This window comes from Ranitomeya imitator, chromosome 8 (genome assembly GCF_032444005.1).
Source record: "Ranitomeya imitator isolate aRanImi1 chromosome 8, aRanImi1.pri, whole genome shotgun sequence".
In the NCBI taxonomy this organism is placed as follows: domain Eukaryota; kingdom Metazoa; phylum Chordata; class Amphibia; order Anura; family Dendrobatidae; genus Ranitomeya; species Ranitomeya imitator.
Window position 1 is genome coordinate 48,624,066 of NC_091289.1, and position 14,032 is coordinate 48,638,097.

General features: G+C 41.4%; 1 protein-coding gene across 2 annotated transcripts in view; it reads right to left on the reverse strand.

The window, feature by feature from the left end:
* Positions 1–354: 354 nt before the first annotated feature.
* Positions 355–14,032, reverse strand: part of LOC138647683 (musculoskeletal embryonic nuclear protein 1-like) — a 105,980-nt gene continuing 92,302 nt past the window's right edge. Inside the window, exons 1-3 of one of the 2 annotated variants that reach the window (XM_069736876.1) lie at positions 10,312–10,425; positions 4,703–4,823; positions 355–1,956 (exon numbers count right to left, since the gene is read on the reverse strand). In XM_069736876.1, coding sequence (XP_069592977.1) covers positions 1,850–1,956; positions 4,703–4,823; positions 10,312–10,326 — 243 coding nt within the window. In that variant the 5' untranslated portion in view covers positions 10,327–10,425 and the 3' untranslated portion in view covers positions 355–1,849. Of the gene's footprint in view, positions 1,957–4,702; positions 4,824–10,311; positions 10,426–14,032 lie in introns of those variants that run through there. The other variant, XM_069736877.1, reaches the window with a different exon arrangement.

Genomic DNA, 14,032 nt, shown 5'->3' on the forward strand with positions numbered 1-14,032 from the left:
ATTTGAACGCTTAGGCTTTTTTTTTTTTTATATATATTTTTTTTCTTTTTTTAGTGCCATTGGTAGCCCCCCTTATGGGACTTTAAGATGCAATCGACCTACCGCTTGTGCTATATACAGCAATGTCAACTGCTGTGTGGCATCCATTGTGTCGCATTCGATTATCTATATTATTTATAGATTTTATATTATATTAATCATTGTCATAACAAATCAGGAAAAAACATATATATTTGTGTTTTTTTTCTTATTTTTGACCTGATAATTTGTTATAAAATGATCATAATCTATAAAATTAATTGAATAAAAATAAATATATTTAAACACAAAGTCTAATAATTGTATGGACACTTGTTTGCAAATACAATACCATTTTATTGACTTATTAACAGGTAGGAAAAAAACCCATACACAACGTGGACATGAGTAACCCCTTCATATGATAAGTACAGTAGAAGGAACCTGTTGTGTTGAATTGTAGTCTGACCTGCAGGCAGGGTGTTATAGAGCAGGAGGAGCTGATTAGATTGATTAAACGTTTTTCTGGGAAAATTTTCAGTAAAACTTGCATTTTATTCATTAAAATCCCTGGTGTTTGTGTTTGAGTCCAGTGGGCGGTGCTACTCAGTGATTGACACTTCACGATTGACACGTCCATAGCAACCATGCAGTCCATGCAATGTGTTCTGTTTACAGAGTGAACATAGCAACTTAACTAGTTGCCGGGGCAACTGCTCCACTCCACTCATCACAACAGATATCTTTGGCATTGGAAATTCTTTTGCAATTGGAGTAAAAAAAATAACGATGCTCGACGAGCAAGCCAAAGCCAATAGGTTCCCATGTCTTATGCTTATACAAAAAGTAGCTCCACATCAAGTGCACTTCTTAACCCTGCTGTTGTCTTCGGTCAAAAACGACCGACCTTGAACTTCAATATTCTTTAAAATATTCAAGATGCGGCTCTGAAACCCGTGGCCGACCGAGCCATCCTCATTTAAGTCAATCAACCACAAGTTTCAGAACCGCATCTTGAACACCCCAAAAAATACCAAAGCTCAAAATCGGTCTCCCCAGACCGAAGACAACAGCAGGGTTAAAGGAAATCTCACCAGGTTTTTACCCCCTAATCTGGGAGCAGCATGATGTGGAGACACAGACCCTGATTCATTGTTTCCTGTAGTTTTGATAATCTCCTGTTGATAAAACTGATCTTATCACCAAAGCATTAGTAAACCTGCTGCCAGGAGTCCAACCACGCCCACACCACTGATTGGCTGCTTTCTGCCTAAGCACAGTGTACAAAGAAAGCTGCCAATCAGTGGTGTGGGCGGGTTTAGACGGAGCTCCACATTCAGAGAACTGCTAGATCTGCAGCAGATAAAACGGGAATTTTATCAAAACTACAGCAAGCAGCCGAGGAAGTGATGCATGACTGGAATCGGGGTCTCTGCTCCTACTTCAGGGGGAAGCAAAATCTTGCTGACAGATTCTTTTAAGACAACAAATATTTAAAAGTGCGCTTTCCAGCCATAAATTGGTGGGGGCCCAAATTCTGCCTAAATCCATTTTATTGTCTACATTATTCCAAGCACACTTCATTCATTTTCTAAAATAAAACCATGTTCAGTTTGATGGTTCAGAATAAAAATAAGTTTCCCAGAACAGTAAATACCCCTTTCCTTTCGGATGGATTTTGCTGGTAATCACCATTTGGAGGCCATGGAAAGAGGCGATCACCAATCATATATTGCATTTACAGTCATAAGGAAACATGACAAGCTACATGAAAGGCAAATGGTAGGAAAGTGTAGGGTGTAAGACTGTGCACGGTCCATTCTGGGACCTATCATCCAAACACACTTTTTGCTGGTGCTTCTTTGGGCTTATCGAAGGCTGTCTCTGTTCCTGTTCTGGCCTGGCTGAACACCGATGGGGCTGAACCTCCGGCTTGTTCTGCAAATAGGGAGAAAAATGTAAAATATGCATGAAAATATCAATATATCTGAAAAAGTCAATAATCTGCCAGCTTCACACATTATAGGGTCTGTCATTGTGTCCATGAATCAGCCAGACAACAACACTGTCACAGCTATGTCTGGAGTACAATATGCGACTTTTATGTAGAAATGCAATCAGACATTTGTCGTCTTTCATGCCAATAGGATAACCATGTCCCCTTTTCTCATGATTAGATGTTGGCATAGATACTGACCAATGGCGTAAAACATTGATACAAGCCAATTGGGAATTTAAACTGTGAGCCCTAATGGAGACAGTGATGCGAGGTCTGCAAAGTGCTGTGGAATTAATGGTGCTATATATTGTAAGTAAGCATAATAATACTGAAAATATAAAGTGTTAGGATGGTAAGCCGGATCCAGATTATTAGACACCACTTATCACACCATGGTGAAGATGACTAGACAGGTTGTTACATGGTAAACCAGATCCAGTGCTCAGATTATTAGACACCGCTTATCACACCATGTTGATGATGACTAGACAGGTTGTTACATGGTAAACCGGATCCAGTGCTCAGAATATTAGACACCACTTATCACACCATGTTGATGATGACTAGACAGGTTGTTACATGGTAAACCGGATCCAGTGCTCAGATTATTAGACACCGCTTATCACACCATGTTGATGATGACTAGACAGGTTGTTACATGGTAAACCGGATCCAGTGCTCAGAATATTAGACACCACTTATCACACCATGTTGATGATGACTAGACAGGTTGTTACATGGTAAACCGGATCCAGTGCTCAGATTATTAGACACCGCTTATCACACCATGTTGATGATGACTAGACAGGTTGTTACATGGTAAACCAGATCCAGTGCTCAGATTATTAGACACCACTTATCACACCATGTTGATGATGACTAGACAGGTTGTTACATGGTAAACCGGATCCAGTGCTCAGATTATTAGACACCGCTTATCACACCATGTTGATGATGACTAGACAGGTTGTTACATGGTAAACCAGATCCAGTGCTCAGATTATTAGACACCACTTATCACACCATGTTGATGATGACTAGACAGGTTGTTACATGGTAAACCGGATCCAGTGCTCAGAATATTAGACACCACTTATCACACCATGTTGATGATGACTAGACAGGTTGTTACATGGTAAACCGGATCCAGTGCTCAGAATATTAGACACCACTTATCACACCATGTTGATGATGACTAGACAGGTTGTTACATGGTAAACCGGATCCAGTGCTCAGAATATTAGACACCACTTATCACACCATGTTGATGATGACTAGACAGGTTGTTACATGGTAAACCGGATCCAGTGCTCAGAATATTAGACACCACTTATCACACCATGTTGATGATGACTAGACAGGTTGTTACATGGTAAACCGGATCCAGTGCTCAGATTATTAGACACCGCTTATCACACCATGTTGATGATGACTAGACAGGTTGTTACATGGTAAACCAGATCCAGTGCTCAGATTATTAGACACCACTTATCACACCATGTTGATGATGACTAGACAGGTTGTTACATGGTAAACCAGATCCAGTACTCAGATTATTAGACACCGCTTATCACACCATGTTGATGATGACTAGACAGGTTGTTACATGGTAAACCAGATCCAGTACTCAGATTATTAGACACCGCTTATCACACCATGTTGATGATGACTAGACAGGTTGTTACATGGTAAACCGGATCCAGTGCTCAGATTATTAGACACCACTTATCACACCATGTTGATGATGACTAGACAGGTTGTTACATGGTAAACCGGATCCAGTGCTCAGATTATTAGACACCGCTTATCACACCATGTTGATGATGACTAGACAGGTTGTTACATGGTAAACCAGATCCAGTACTCAGATTATTAGACACCGCTTATCACACCATGTTGATGATGACTAAACAGGTTGTTACATGGTAAACCAGATCCAGTACTCAGATTATTAGACACCGCTTATCACACCATGTTGATGATGACTAGACAGGTTGTTACATGGTAAACCAGATCCAGTACTCAGATTATTAGACACCACTTATCACACCATGTTGATGATGACTAGACAGGTTGTTACATGGTAAACCAGATCCAGTACTCAGATTATTAGACACCACTTATCACACCATGTTGATGATGACTAGACAGGTTGTTACATGGTAAACCGGATCCAGTGCTCAGATTATTAGACACCACTTATCACACCATGTTGATGATGACTAGACAGGTTGTTACATGGTAAACCGGATCCAGTGCTCAGATTATTAGACACCGCTTATCACACCATGTTGATGATGACTAGACAGGTTGTTACATGGTAAACCAGATCCAGTGCTCAGATTATTAGACACCGCTTATCACACCATGTTGATGATGACTAGACAGGTTGTTACATGGTAAACCAGATCCAGTACTCAGATTATTAGACACCGCTTATCACACCATGTTGATGATGACTAAACAGGTTGTTACATGGTAAACCAGATCCAGTGCTCGGATTATTAGACACCGCTTATCACACCATGTTGATGATGACTAAACAGGTTGTTACATGGTAAACCAGATCCAGTGCTCGGATTATTAGACACCACTTATCACACCATGTTGATGATTACTAGACAGATTGTTACGCTATATGATCGGAGGACTGTATGCATTGATGTCTATACGGCCCATACTTACCACATTCTCTCATAACTTGATATGTCTTAGATTTGATCGGTGTTTGTTTCCCAAGCTTATCTTTGGCTCCTTTGAGATCTTCCTCCTTTACCTTTGGTCTCTTCTTTTTAATTGGTGTGTCCTGGGAAAAAAAATTAAGCATATATTGTATAATCAGCAATGTAACCCTATAAGTCTGCATCTTTTACATAACTGTCATCATGCAGGATAAATAGTGACACAAGGCAGCGGCTCCGGCATGTAATGGAGACTTCATTACTCTGAATTATGTTCTAAACAAGACGTTCATTCCCAACAAGTAGTGCCATGGTTATAAATAGGCTTTAGTCTTCTGCTGAAAATCTAGCAAAGGCTGAAGGAACCTTGGGCGCTCGCTCTCTATGCTTCATACAAACTGCAGGGAATCCTCCATTTCTGCGTCTTATGTCTATAGGAGAAATACTACTATTATTATTATTATTGTTATAAAAATGAGCACTTATAAGATCAGATGGGACATTTTATCCCTTTTCAGTCACATTTTCTGAAAAATAATTTACTAGTTTATCCCTCGCTAGTGATGAGTGATCGTGGTGGGATAAGGCGTTATATGAGCATGCTCAGGTGCTAACCGAGTGACTTTGGCATGCTCAAAAAATATGTTTGAGTGACTGCAGCTGCACCTTCGCTCATCACTATTACTTACTAATGGTAATAAAATAAAAGTTCTCATTAGAATTTTTAAAGCAGATAACTGGATAAGAAAGAGAATTTTTAAATACCCAAAATTTTCCGTTAAATCTCCAATACCGTAGCCTCTTATTTAAAGGCCCCTTATACACATTAGTGAAAAGTCGGTGGGACCTGCGAACCATCTAATTTTTACGGGCTGGGTCCCGACTTTCAACTTTTTCATTGTCAGTTTAAAAAAAGCAAAAAACAAACATATGATCGTCCAAATGTGTTAAAGATTGACCTGAAACGGTTGTACAAGAGTTTAAAAAAATGGCTGCCTTCTTCCAGAAACAATGCCGGACCTCATCAATGGATTGTTTCTGTGAGTCTGAGCTTCCATTGCACACACAACCTTTTGGACACGCCACTTTTGGGAGATAGCAGCCATTTTTTTCTATTCCTGTACAACCCCTTTAAAGAGGATTGAGGACATATGACCACTTCAAACACGGCTGTTTCAGTTACCAGCTGGGGGCGTGTCCCTTCATAGACAGACATTAACCAATCAGTGCTGACTGTGTAGGGACACACCCAACAATAGTAACACCCAGATGTCACATTATTCAGAATATTTAGGGGGAATAAGACACAATGTAGAGGTCTAAGAGAAGAAGTACCAACACTTATTCTATGGGGAATACAAGTATTTTCTAATTTTTTAAAAATATACATTTTTAGTGCTTGTTTACACACTGAGTTTTTGCTGCATTTTTTATTTTTGCTGTGTTTTCAACTTTATAAAAATGTTTTTTGAATGCTTCAAAACAGATACAATCAATTGGTAAAAAAAAGTCCCCTTTGTACACCGATGGAGGCCGACTCATCAAATCTCAGATGCCAGAAAACTGATGAGTTGCACAAAAATGTATTGAATTTAGACATTTTCATGCCAGTTTAAAGCAGCTCTGCCAGAATGGTTAGAGCTTGGGAGGGGCATGGCTGCACCCGGCCGCTGAATTAATTTCTGTGTTACTTTTCTTATGCTAGAAATTATACTCCGGACACTCACACAGAGAAGATTGGCCAAATTCATGGCATGAGCTTCTTAGTAAATTTGGCACATCACACTTGGGCGAGCCCTTCATTAAGACTGGTGAGCACAATGCTAGTCTTAATGAATCGGCCCCATAGTGTACAAAGTTAAGATAGAATCATAGAAGAGTTGGAAGGAACCCGCAGGGTAATCGTGTCCAACCCCCTCAATGCAGGATTCACTAAACCACCTCAGACAGATGTCTGTCCAGCCTCTATTTGAAGACTTCCATTGAAGGAGAACTCACCACCTCTGTTCCACTCATTGATCACCCTCACTGTCAAAAAGTTTTTTTCTAATATCTAATCTGTATCTTCTCCCTTTCAGTTTAATTCCACTGGTTATTGTGTTTCCATGTGCAAATGAGAATAAGGATGATCCCTCTACACTGTAACAACCCTTCAGAAATTTGTAGACAGCTATTAAGTCTCCTCTTAGCCTTCTCTTTCGCAAGCTAAACATTCCCAGATCCTTTAACCATTCCTCGTAGGACATACTTTGCAGTCCGCTCACCATCCTGGTAGCTCTTCTCTGAACTTGCTCCAGTTTTTCAATGTCTTTTTTTCAAAATGTGGTGCCCAAAACTGGACACAGTATTCCAGATGAGGCCTGACTAAGGAGGAGTAGAGGGGGATAATTACTTCATGTGATCTAGACTCTGTTTCTCTTAATACTTCCTAGACCTGTTTGCCTTTTTTGCTGCTGCATCACACTGTTGATTCATGTGCAGTCTGTGATCTATTAGTATACCCAAGTCTTTTTCACACATGCTGTTGCTTAGTTCTATTCCTCTCATTCTGTAAAAGTCAGTTGAGAATATAATGTGTGTAAGTAGATAAGATATGATTCAGGACAATGAGACAAATTAAGTTCAAATGAAGTACAGTTGCTTTGCTGTCCTTTGTGGCTGTGACCGTCTTTTCGAAAGAGCACAAGGACACAGTTGACTGTGTTCCGGTGCACCTCTTAATGGGAAGCATATTTTTGATATGTATTCTGAGAACAGCATGAGTTAGGGTTTAAAATACAGATTTCAATAATGTGTCACATGTCAAGCTGTGTGCTCGTGTTTACATACACTGAGGGTTTTATCACTTGGTGATTATTGTTGCTGGACTACAGCAGCGTATGCATGCTAGTCCGGCCCCGCCTCCTCCTGTGATAAGCAGCTCACTGTCTATAAACAATGTATACAGTTAGCCTGGTGTCGGCGGGGTAAGCATTCTCAGCTCTGCTGCATTCTAACTCTAAGATCTCTGTGTCAGAACGGCTGCACCCAGTAATCTAAGTGAAACATCGTTGAATTCAGCTTCTCTTTGCCTACATTGTGATGCTCTCATATGAAGTAGCATAAACCTGATGACAGATTCCCTTTAAAAGTTGGGCATCTCTGCAAACTGAGTGCATTTTGCAGTCCATTTGTCTCACTGTGATAAATGGCTCCGTGGAGCACAGACGTCTGAATCACGTTTCTAAAGGGGTTCAAATAGAAACCCCAGAATGAAGCCATGAAAGCAGTGCTGAACGCTATGTTAAAATTTGCTCAGATGCAAAGTCTATGCCAGAACCTCGATTCAATGTACCCAACACGTTTACATAAAGCGAGTGCCTGCAATATAAATACAGGGAGAGAAATCTGCATGTCGTTGGATTACAGATACCACTCACCCTTTACAAAGCCATTATGGCATGCAACAGAAATTTCAATGGGGAGGGGAGGCCATAGTTATACTCTCCAGAGCTGGCACGAAACGGCTTTGTAAACCCCCAGCGACTCTCGTCTGGGAAGGAATAAAGATCCAGAGATTGTGTTGTCACTACTCGGGATTAAAAGTGGCACAGATGTCAACCACGTCTAATTTGGGCACAGTGAGTCATGAGGTCACCTTGAAAATGTTTATTCCGGATCGAGGACAAAAATAATTCACCCTAAGTGGATGTTCTGGGTACTTTACTTTGGGGACATTTATTTATTTATTTATTTTTACTTAAATGCATGTAATCGGGGCTAATTATTTTTTACTATTGGGTTTCGTTAAGAATTTGGCGCCATTTACTTTCTACAATCTCTGTGTTTCGCTGGCTGCAGAATGAGTTAACCAAGAATCCTTCAGCCAGCCCACTATGAGAATACAGCAGGGACTTTGTAACTCTTGTGTCTTTTTTTTTTTTCTGACCTCTTCTGATTTGACCACAGACCACATCAAAGTTGAATGAGCCCGGAAAAGCCAAATGGTGCAAACATGTTAATAAAACCAAATTACAAAAATTATTTGCCGTATTTTTTTTAACCCTAATTACATGCTTCTAAGTAAAAAAAATAAATAAAATAAAATTAATCAAAAATTGTCCCAAAGGATGGAAAACCTAAAAGGTATAGCCCTTGTCATTTTGTGTTCCTTTACTAATATCAGCCTCCAATTAATTAAAATTGGTATTCTGGATGTACGGACCTCCTGTTATATGGCAGGGTGGTTCCATGTCCAGGAGACAAAAACATAAAAAGGTACTTGGTACTCCAAGGTGAAAATTATATTGTTTCAGACTTTGTCAGGCAATTCAAACAAAACGGTTAACGTTTTGACCCCTATAATTGGACCTTCATCAGACACTGGTTCCTGTAGATTAGACAGGGGATACACACAGGAGAAAGTGACTGATGAAGGTCCAATTATAGAGACCGAAACGTTACACTTTTCTTTGAATTGTTTGACAAAGTCTGAAAAAATCCAATATTCACCTTGGAATAGGAAGTAGCTTATGTTTTCATCCTATGAATTAAATGCAGCATGTGAATCCTTACAGTGGAGCATCTATTCATCTGCTCTCTTAAGTATGTATTCATAAGAGAATATGAAGGCAGAATATGGACTAGTAGGAAGCAGAGACTCAAGTATAATCCAAAAAGTAATATTTTTTACCCATATGTTCCTAAATTGGATATAAATGAGGGTACAAGTTAAAGACTCGGTGAAATACTGAAAATTGCTAGTGTTACATTCCACCCTCCAAGTAGCAAACATTTGGATACTGTTCAAAAGACCTTAAAAACGCAAGAAAACCGGACCTGAAAGCTGTGAATCCAACCTCATAGTGACTCTAGGGTCAAAAAAATTCACTATTTTTCTCTATGTCACATAGGAAATGCTCAGAGCCCAAGACGAGCTTACCCTTCCTTGTTCACCACCCAGTATGCCAGTCTACCACCATATTGTCACTACGGAACCTTCTGTAAGATCAGAGACTCTCGGAGATTACAGCACGAGCCCATGGAATTCTAGAACCACGGAATTTGGGACTCTTGGGTTATAACATGGTGGAAGTGCCAGATTGGGGTAAAGGCCGTCAATCGGAAATGTTATACTTATTGATAAACATGTAAAATAATTTTTCATTCTTTATATAATTGTGCCGTTTCCCAGTCTATAGGTTATGTGCGAGTATTCACGGCAAGAAGGATACGCTATCTGCACTAAGGAGAAATCACAATGGAACAAGAAAGGGAAAAATGGTCTATATTGATCCATAATAGTAGAAACATGTTCAAATTTGAGAGTTCTATACATTTTAATGGCCAACCGAGGAGGTGGTAACAAATAGCAAGTTTTCGAGACTACTCAGGTGTCTTCATCAGCATAATAGTAAGAATAAGTCAGATACAAAATAAACAATAGAAAAGTATGTCCATGTTCCACTGTATAAGTGAAGGGGATGAGCAAATGCTCTAGAGCAGCAGTAATGATGGCAGAGAGACTTTTCCATTTTTGCCACTGCTGAAACACAGAGTCAGTCTTCGGAGGAGACTTATCAGATCTTACATCCAACAGTTCTATCCTATACATAATAGTTCTATGTTACTCACCTGTGGTTGGGACATCTCAGCTCACAACTGGTTAATGGCGACAGAAGACAAAGCCACAGAGGTCTCTGCAGCCCAATGCTTGACAGCTGCATCTATATATGTAGGGGACGGGTGACGCGGGGAGTAGGAGTTTCTACAGGCATAGCCTTATCCAGAGGAGCAAAGCTCTCAAGGGTTTTTTTCTGTAAGATGACTGGAGTACAAAGAATCCAAGCAACTGTTGTTTAACGGGGGAACATGTTACAACAGCCGCCAAATTTATAAAACACATCATTCATTCCGGTAGAAGACGAAGATGCAAAACACAAATTTTGCCCTATTCATCAGCCATGTTTTTGGAAGTCACTTTACTTTTTTTTTTTTGCGCCGCATTCTTCAGCATGACGGACGCGGTTTATGAATTTTGTGCACTTTTTTTGCCCATTTGTCCACTCATATAATTTGGATAAAATACATAAACCTAAAAATAAATTAACACATATGCAGTGACTTGTGAAAATATTCAACCCAAGAACCCCTTACCTACCCCCTTCCTCCCCAGCATTCTTTGTGATTTCCTACCTCACAACCTGGAATTTCACTTTTTTTGTTTAGGGTTTGCACAAGTTCATGTGAAGAACATTCTTACAACTGTGAACATTTGGTTTTCTTTTTATTGTAAAGCAAACAACGCATAGGACAAAATGACTGAAAACTTCAGTGTGCCTAACTATTCACCCCCCTAAAGTCAGTACTTTGTAGAGCCTCCTTCTGTGGCAAACACAGCTGCAAGTCGCTTTGGATAAGTCTCTATGAGATTTTCACATCTTGCCACTGGGATTTTTTCCCATTCCTCAAGGCAAAACTGCACCAGTTCTTTCAAATTAGATGGCTTCCTCTGGTGAACAGCAATCTTCAAGTCTAACCACAGATTCTAATTGGATTAAGGTCGAGGCTTTGGCTAGGCCACTCCAAAACAGTTACACATTTTCCCTTAAACCACGCGAGTGTTGCTTTAGCAGAATACTTTTGGGCAGGGCTGCCACCAAGAATATCAGGGCCCCATACTGGCAAAATGTTCAGAACCCTTGAGACTCTGCCCAGGCTCCACCCTATCTCCGCCTCCAACCTTCCACAGTCCTACTACCCAATCTTGGAAATACTCCACTTATGCACCACGTCCTCACCAATCATACATTAACAGTTCCCATCAAACACCAGAACACATATATAGCCAGCAGCTTTTGTTTTGGCCAAAACATTTTCTAAGCCACCACCACGACAAGGTAGTCTACTCTAATCTAAACTATTAAACATTTGTTAAAATATCCTGTACTTTTTAGGTATATTTTTATTTATGTTTCTTTAAGGGAAAGTGGATCGCCCACACGTAAGGGCAATGGGGTACTCGGTACTGGGTCCTTCAGTTCCCTCAGCTGGGATGTCACGGTGGCCCGACCCGGACCGTGGCCCTATGAGGGGCGCCCAAATAAAAGGGTAGAGTTTGTAGATAACGGTAGTGTTCGTGACGCCACCTGTGGTATTCAGTCAGGGTGACCGACGCTGCTTAGGGGTCCGCTGGGGTGATGGAATGGCAGCTAGATGGTATGCCTTCCCACAGGTGAAGTATTTCCCCAGGGCTTCCCAGAAGTGTAGATGGTGATGGTGGATGGTGCAAGGCGCGGTGAATAACGAGGACACAATGGGTGCAGTCTCTTTACCTTTACTGAAGGCTTCAGCATCCAGAGTCCAGGGTGCCGGATGACAGGGTAGGCAGAGTCTGGCCGGTCTGATGGCAATTCCAGAGCCCCCTTATCCAGGTGGAAATCTGTAGCCTTCCCTGTTGTGAATTCTGTTTTGGAACTCCCTCCTGTGGTCATGAATGGTACTTCGGCGAGTTCTGTCCATGGACTCCCTCTGGTGGCTGTGAGTGGAGCTGCTGGTTCTGAGATTCCTTCCACATGTGACCTGGTTTATCCTTTGGCTGGCTGCTCTATTTAACTCCACCCAGATCATTACTCCATGCCACCTGTCAATGTTCCAGTACTGGTTCAGTTCGCTCTTGGATCTTTCTGGTGACCTGTCTACTCCAGCAGAAGCTAAGTCCCTGCTGGTTTATTTTGTTGTTCTTGTTTTCTTGTCCAGCTGGCTAATATGATTCTGTCTGGCTAGCTGGAAGCTCTGGGAGGCAGAGGGGCACCTCCGCACCGTGAGTCGGTGCGGGGGTTCTTTTTGCACACTCTGCGTGGTCTTTTGTAGTTTTTTGTGCTGACCGCAAAGTTACCTTTTCTATCCTCTGTCTGTTTAGGTAGTCTGGCCTCCCTTTGCTGAAACTTCTCATTCCTGTGTTTGTGTATTTCATCTTAACTCACAGTCATTATTTGTGGGGGGCTGCCTTTTCCTTTGGGGAATTTCTCTGAGGCAAGGTAGGCTTTACTTTCTATCTCTAGGGGTAGCTAGCTCTTAGGCTGTGCCGAGGCGTCTAGGCCTGTTAGGTACGCTCCTCGGCTATTTCTAGTGTGTGATAGGATTAGGGATTGCGGTCAGCAGAGCTCCCACTTCCCAGAGCTTGTCCTGTGAGTTTAACCATCAGGTCTTTCCGGGTGCTCCTAACCACCAGGTCCATAACAGTACAGGTGGCCCAAAGTGTTAATGCATCTCAATAGAGGGATAAGAGAAGTTCTGAGACCATTTTTTTTTCTCTGCAGTGTGTTTTGTCTTTCTTTTCCCCTTTACCTCTGGGTGGTTCAGGACACAGGTGTAGATATGGACATTCAAGGTCTGTCCTCTTGTGTGGATCATCTCACTACAAGGATACAAAGCATTCAAGATTTTGTAGTTCGGAATCCAATGTTAGAGCCTAGAATTCCAATTCCTGATTTGTTTTCCGGGGATAGATCTAAGTTTCTGAATTTCAAAAATAATTGTAAATTGTTTCTTGCTTTGAAACCCCGCTCCTCTGGTGACCCAGTTCAACAAGTAAAAATCATTATTTCTTTGTTACGTGGTGATCCACAAGACTGGGCATTTTCCCTTGCGCCAGGAGATCCTGCATTGCGTGATGTAGATGCGTTTTTTTCTGGCGCTTGGATTGCTTTATGATGAACCAAAATTAGTGGATCAGGCAGAGAAAAACTTGCTGGCTTTGTGTCAGGGTCAGGATGAAGCGGAGGTATATTGTCAGAAGTTTAGAAAGTGGTCTGTGCTTACTCAGTGGAATGAGTGTGCCCTGGCGGCAATTTTCAGAAAAGGTCTTTCTGAAGCCCTTAAGGATGCTATGGTGGGATTTCCCATGCCTGCTGATCTGAATGAGTCTATGTCCTTGGCCATTCAGATCGATCGGCGCTTCCGTGGGCGCAAAGCTGTGCACCATTTGGCGGTATTCTCTGAGCATAGGTCTGAGCCTATGCAGTGTGATAGGACTTTGACCAGAGCTGAACGGCAAGAACACAGATGTCAGAATGGGCTGTGTTTTTACTGTGGTGACTCCACTCATGCTATCTCTGATTGTCCTAAGCGCACTAAGCGGTTCGATAGGTCTGCCACCATTGGTACGGTACAGCCTAAATTTCTTTTGTCCATTACTCTGATTTGCTCTTTGTCATCCTATTCTGTTATGTTATGGCGTTTGTGGATTCGGGCGCTGCCCTGAATTTGATGGACTTGGAGTTTGCCAGGCGCTGTGGTTTTTTCTTGGAGCCCTTGCAGTGTCCTATTCCATTGAGAGGAATTGATGCTACGC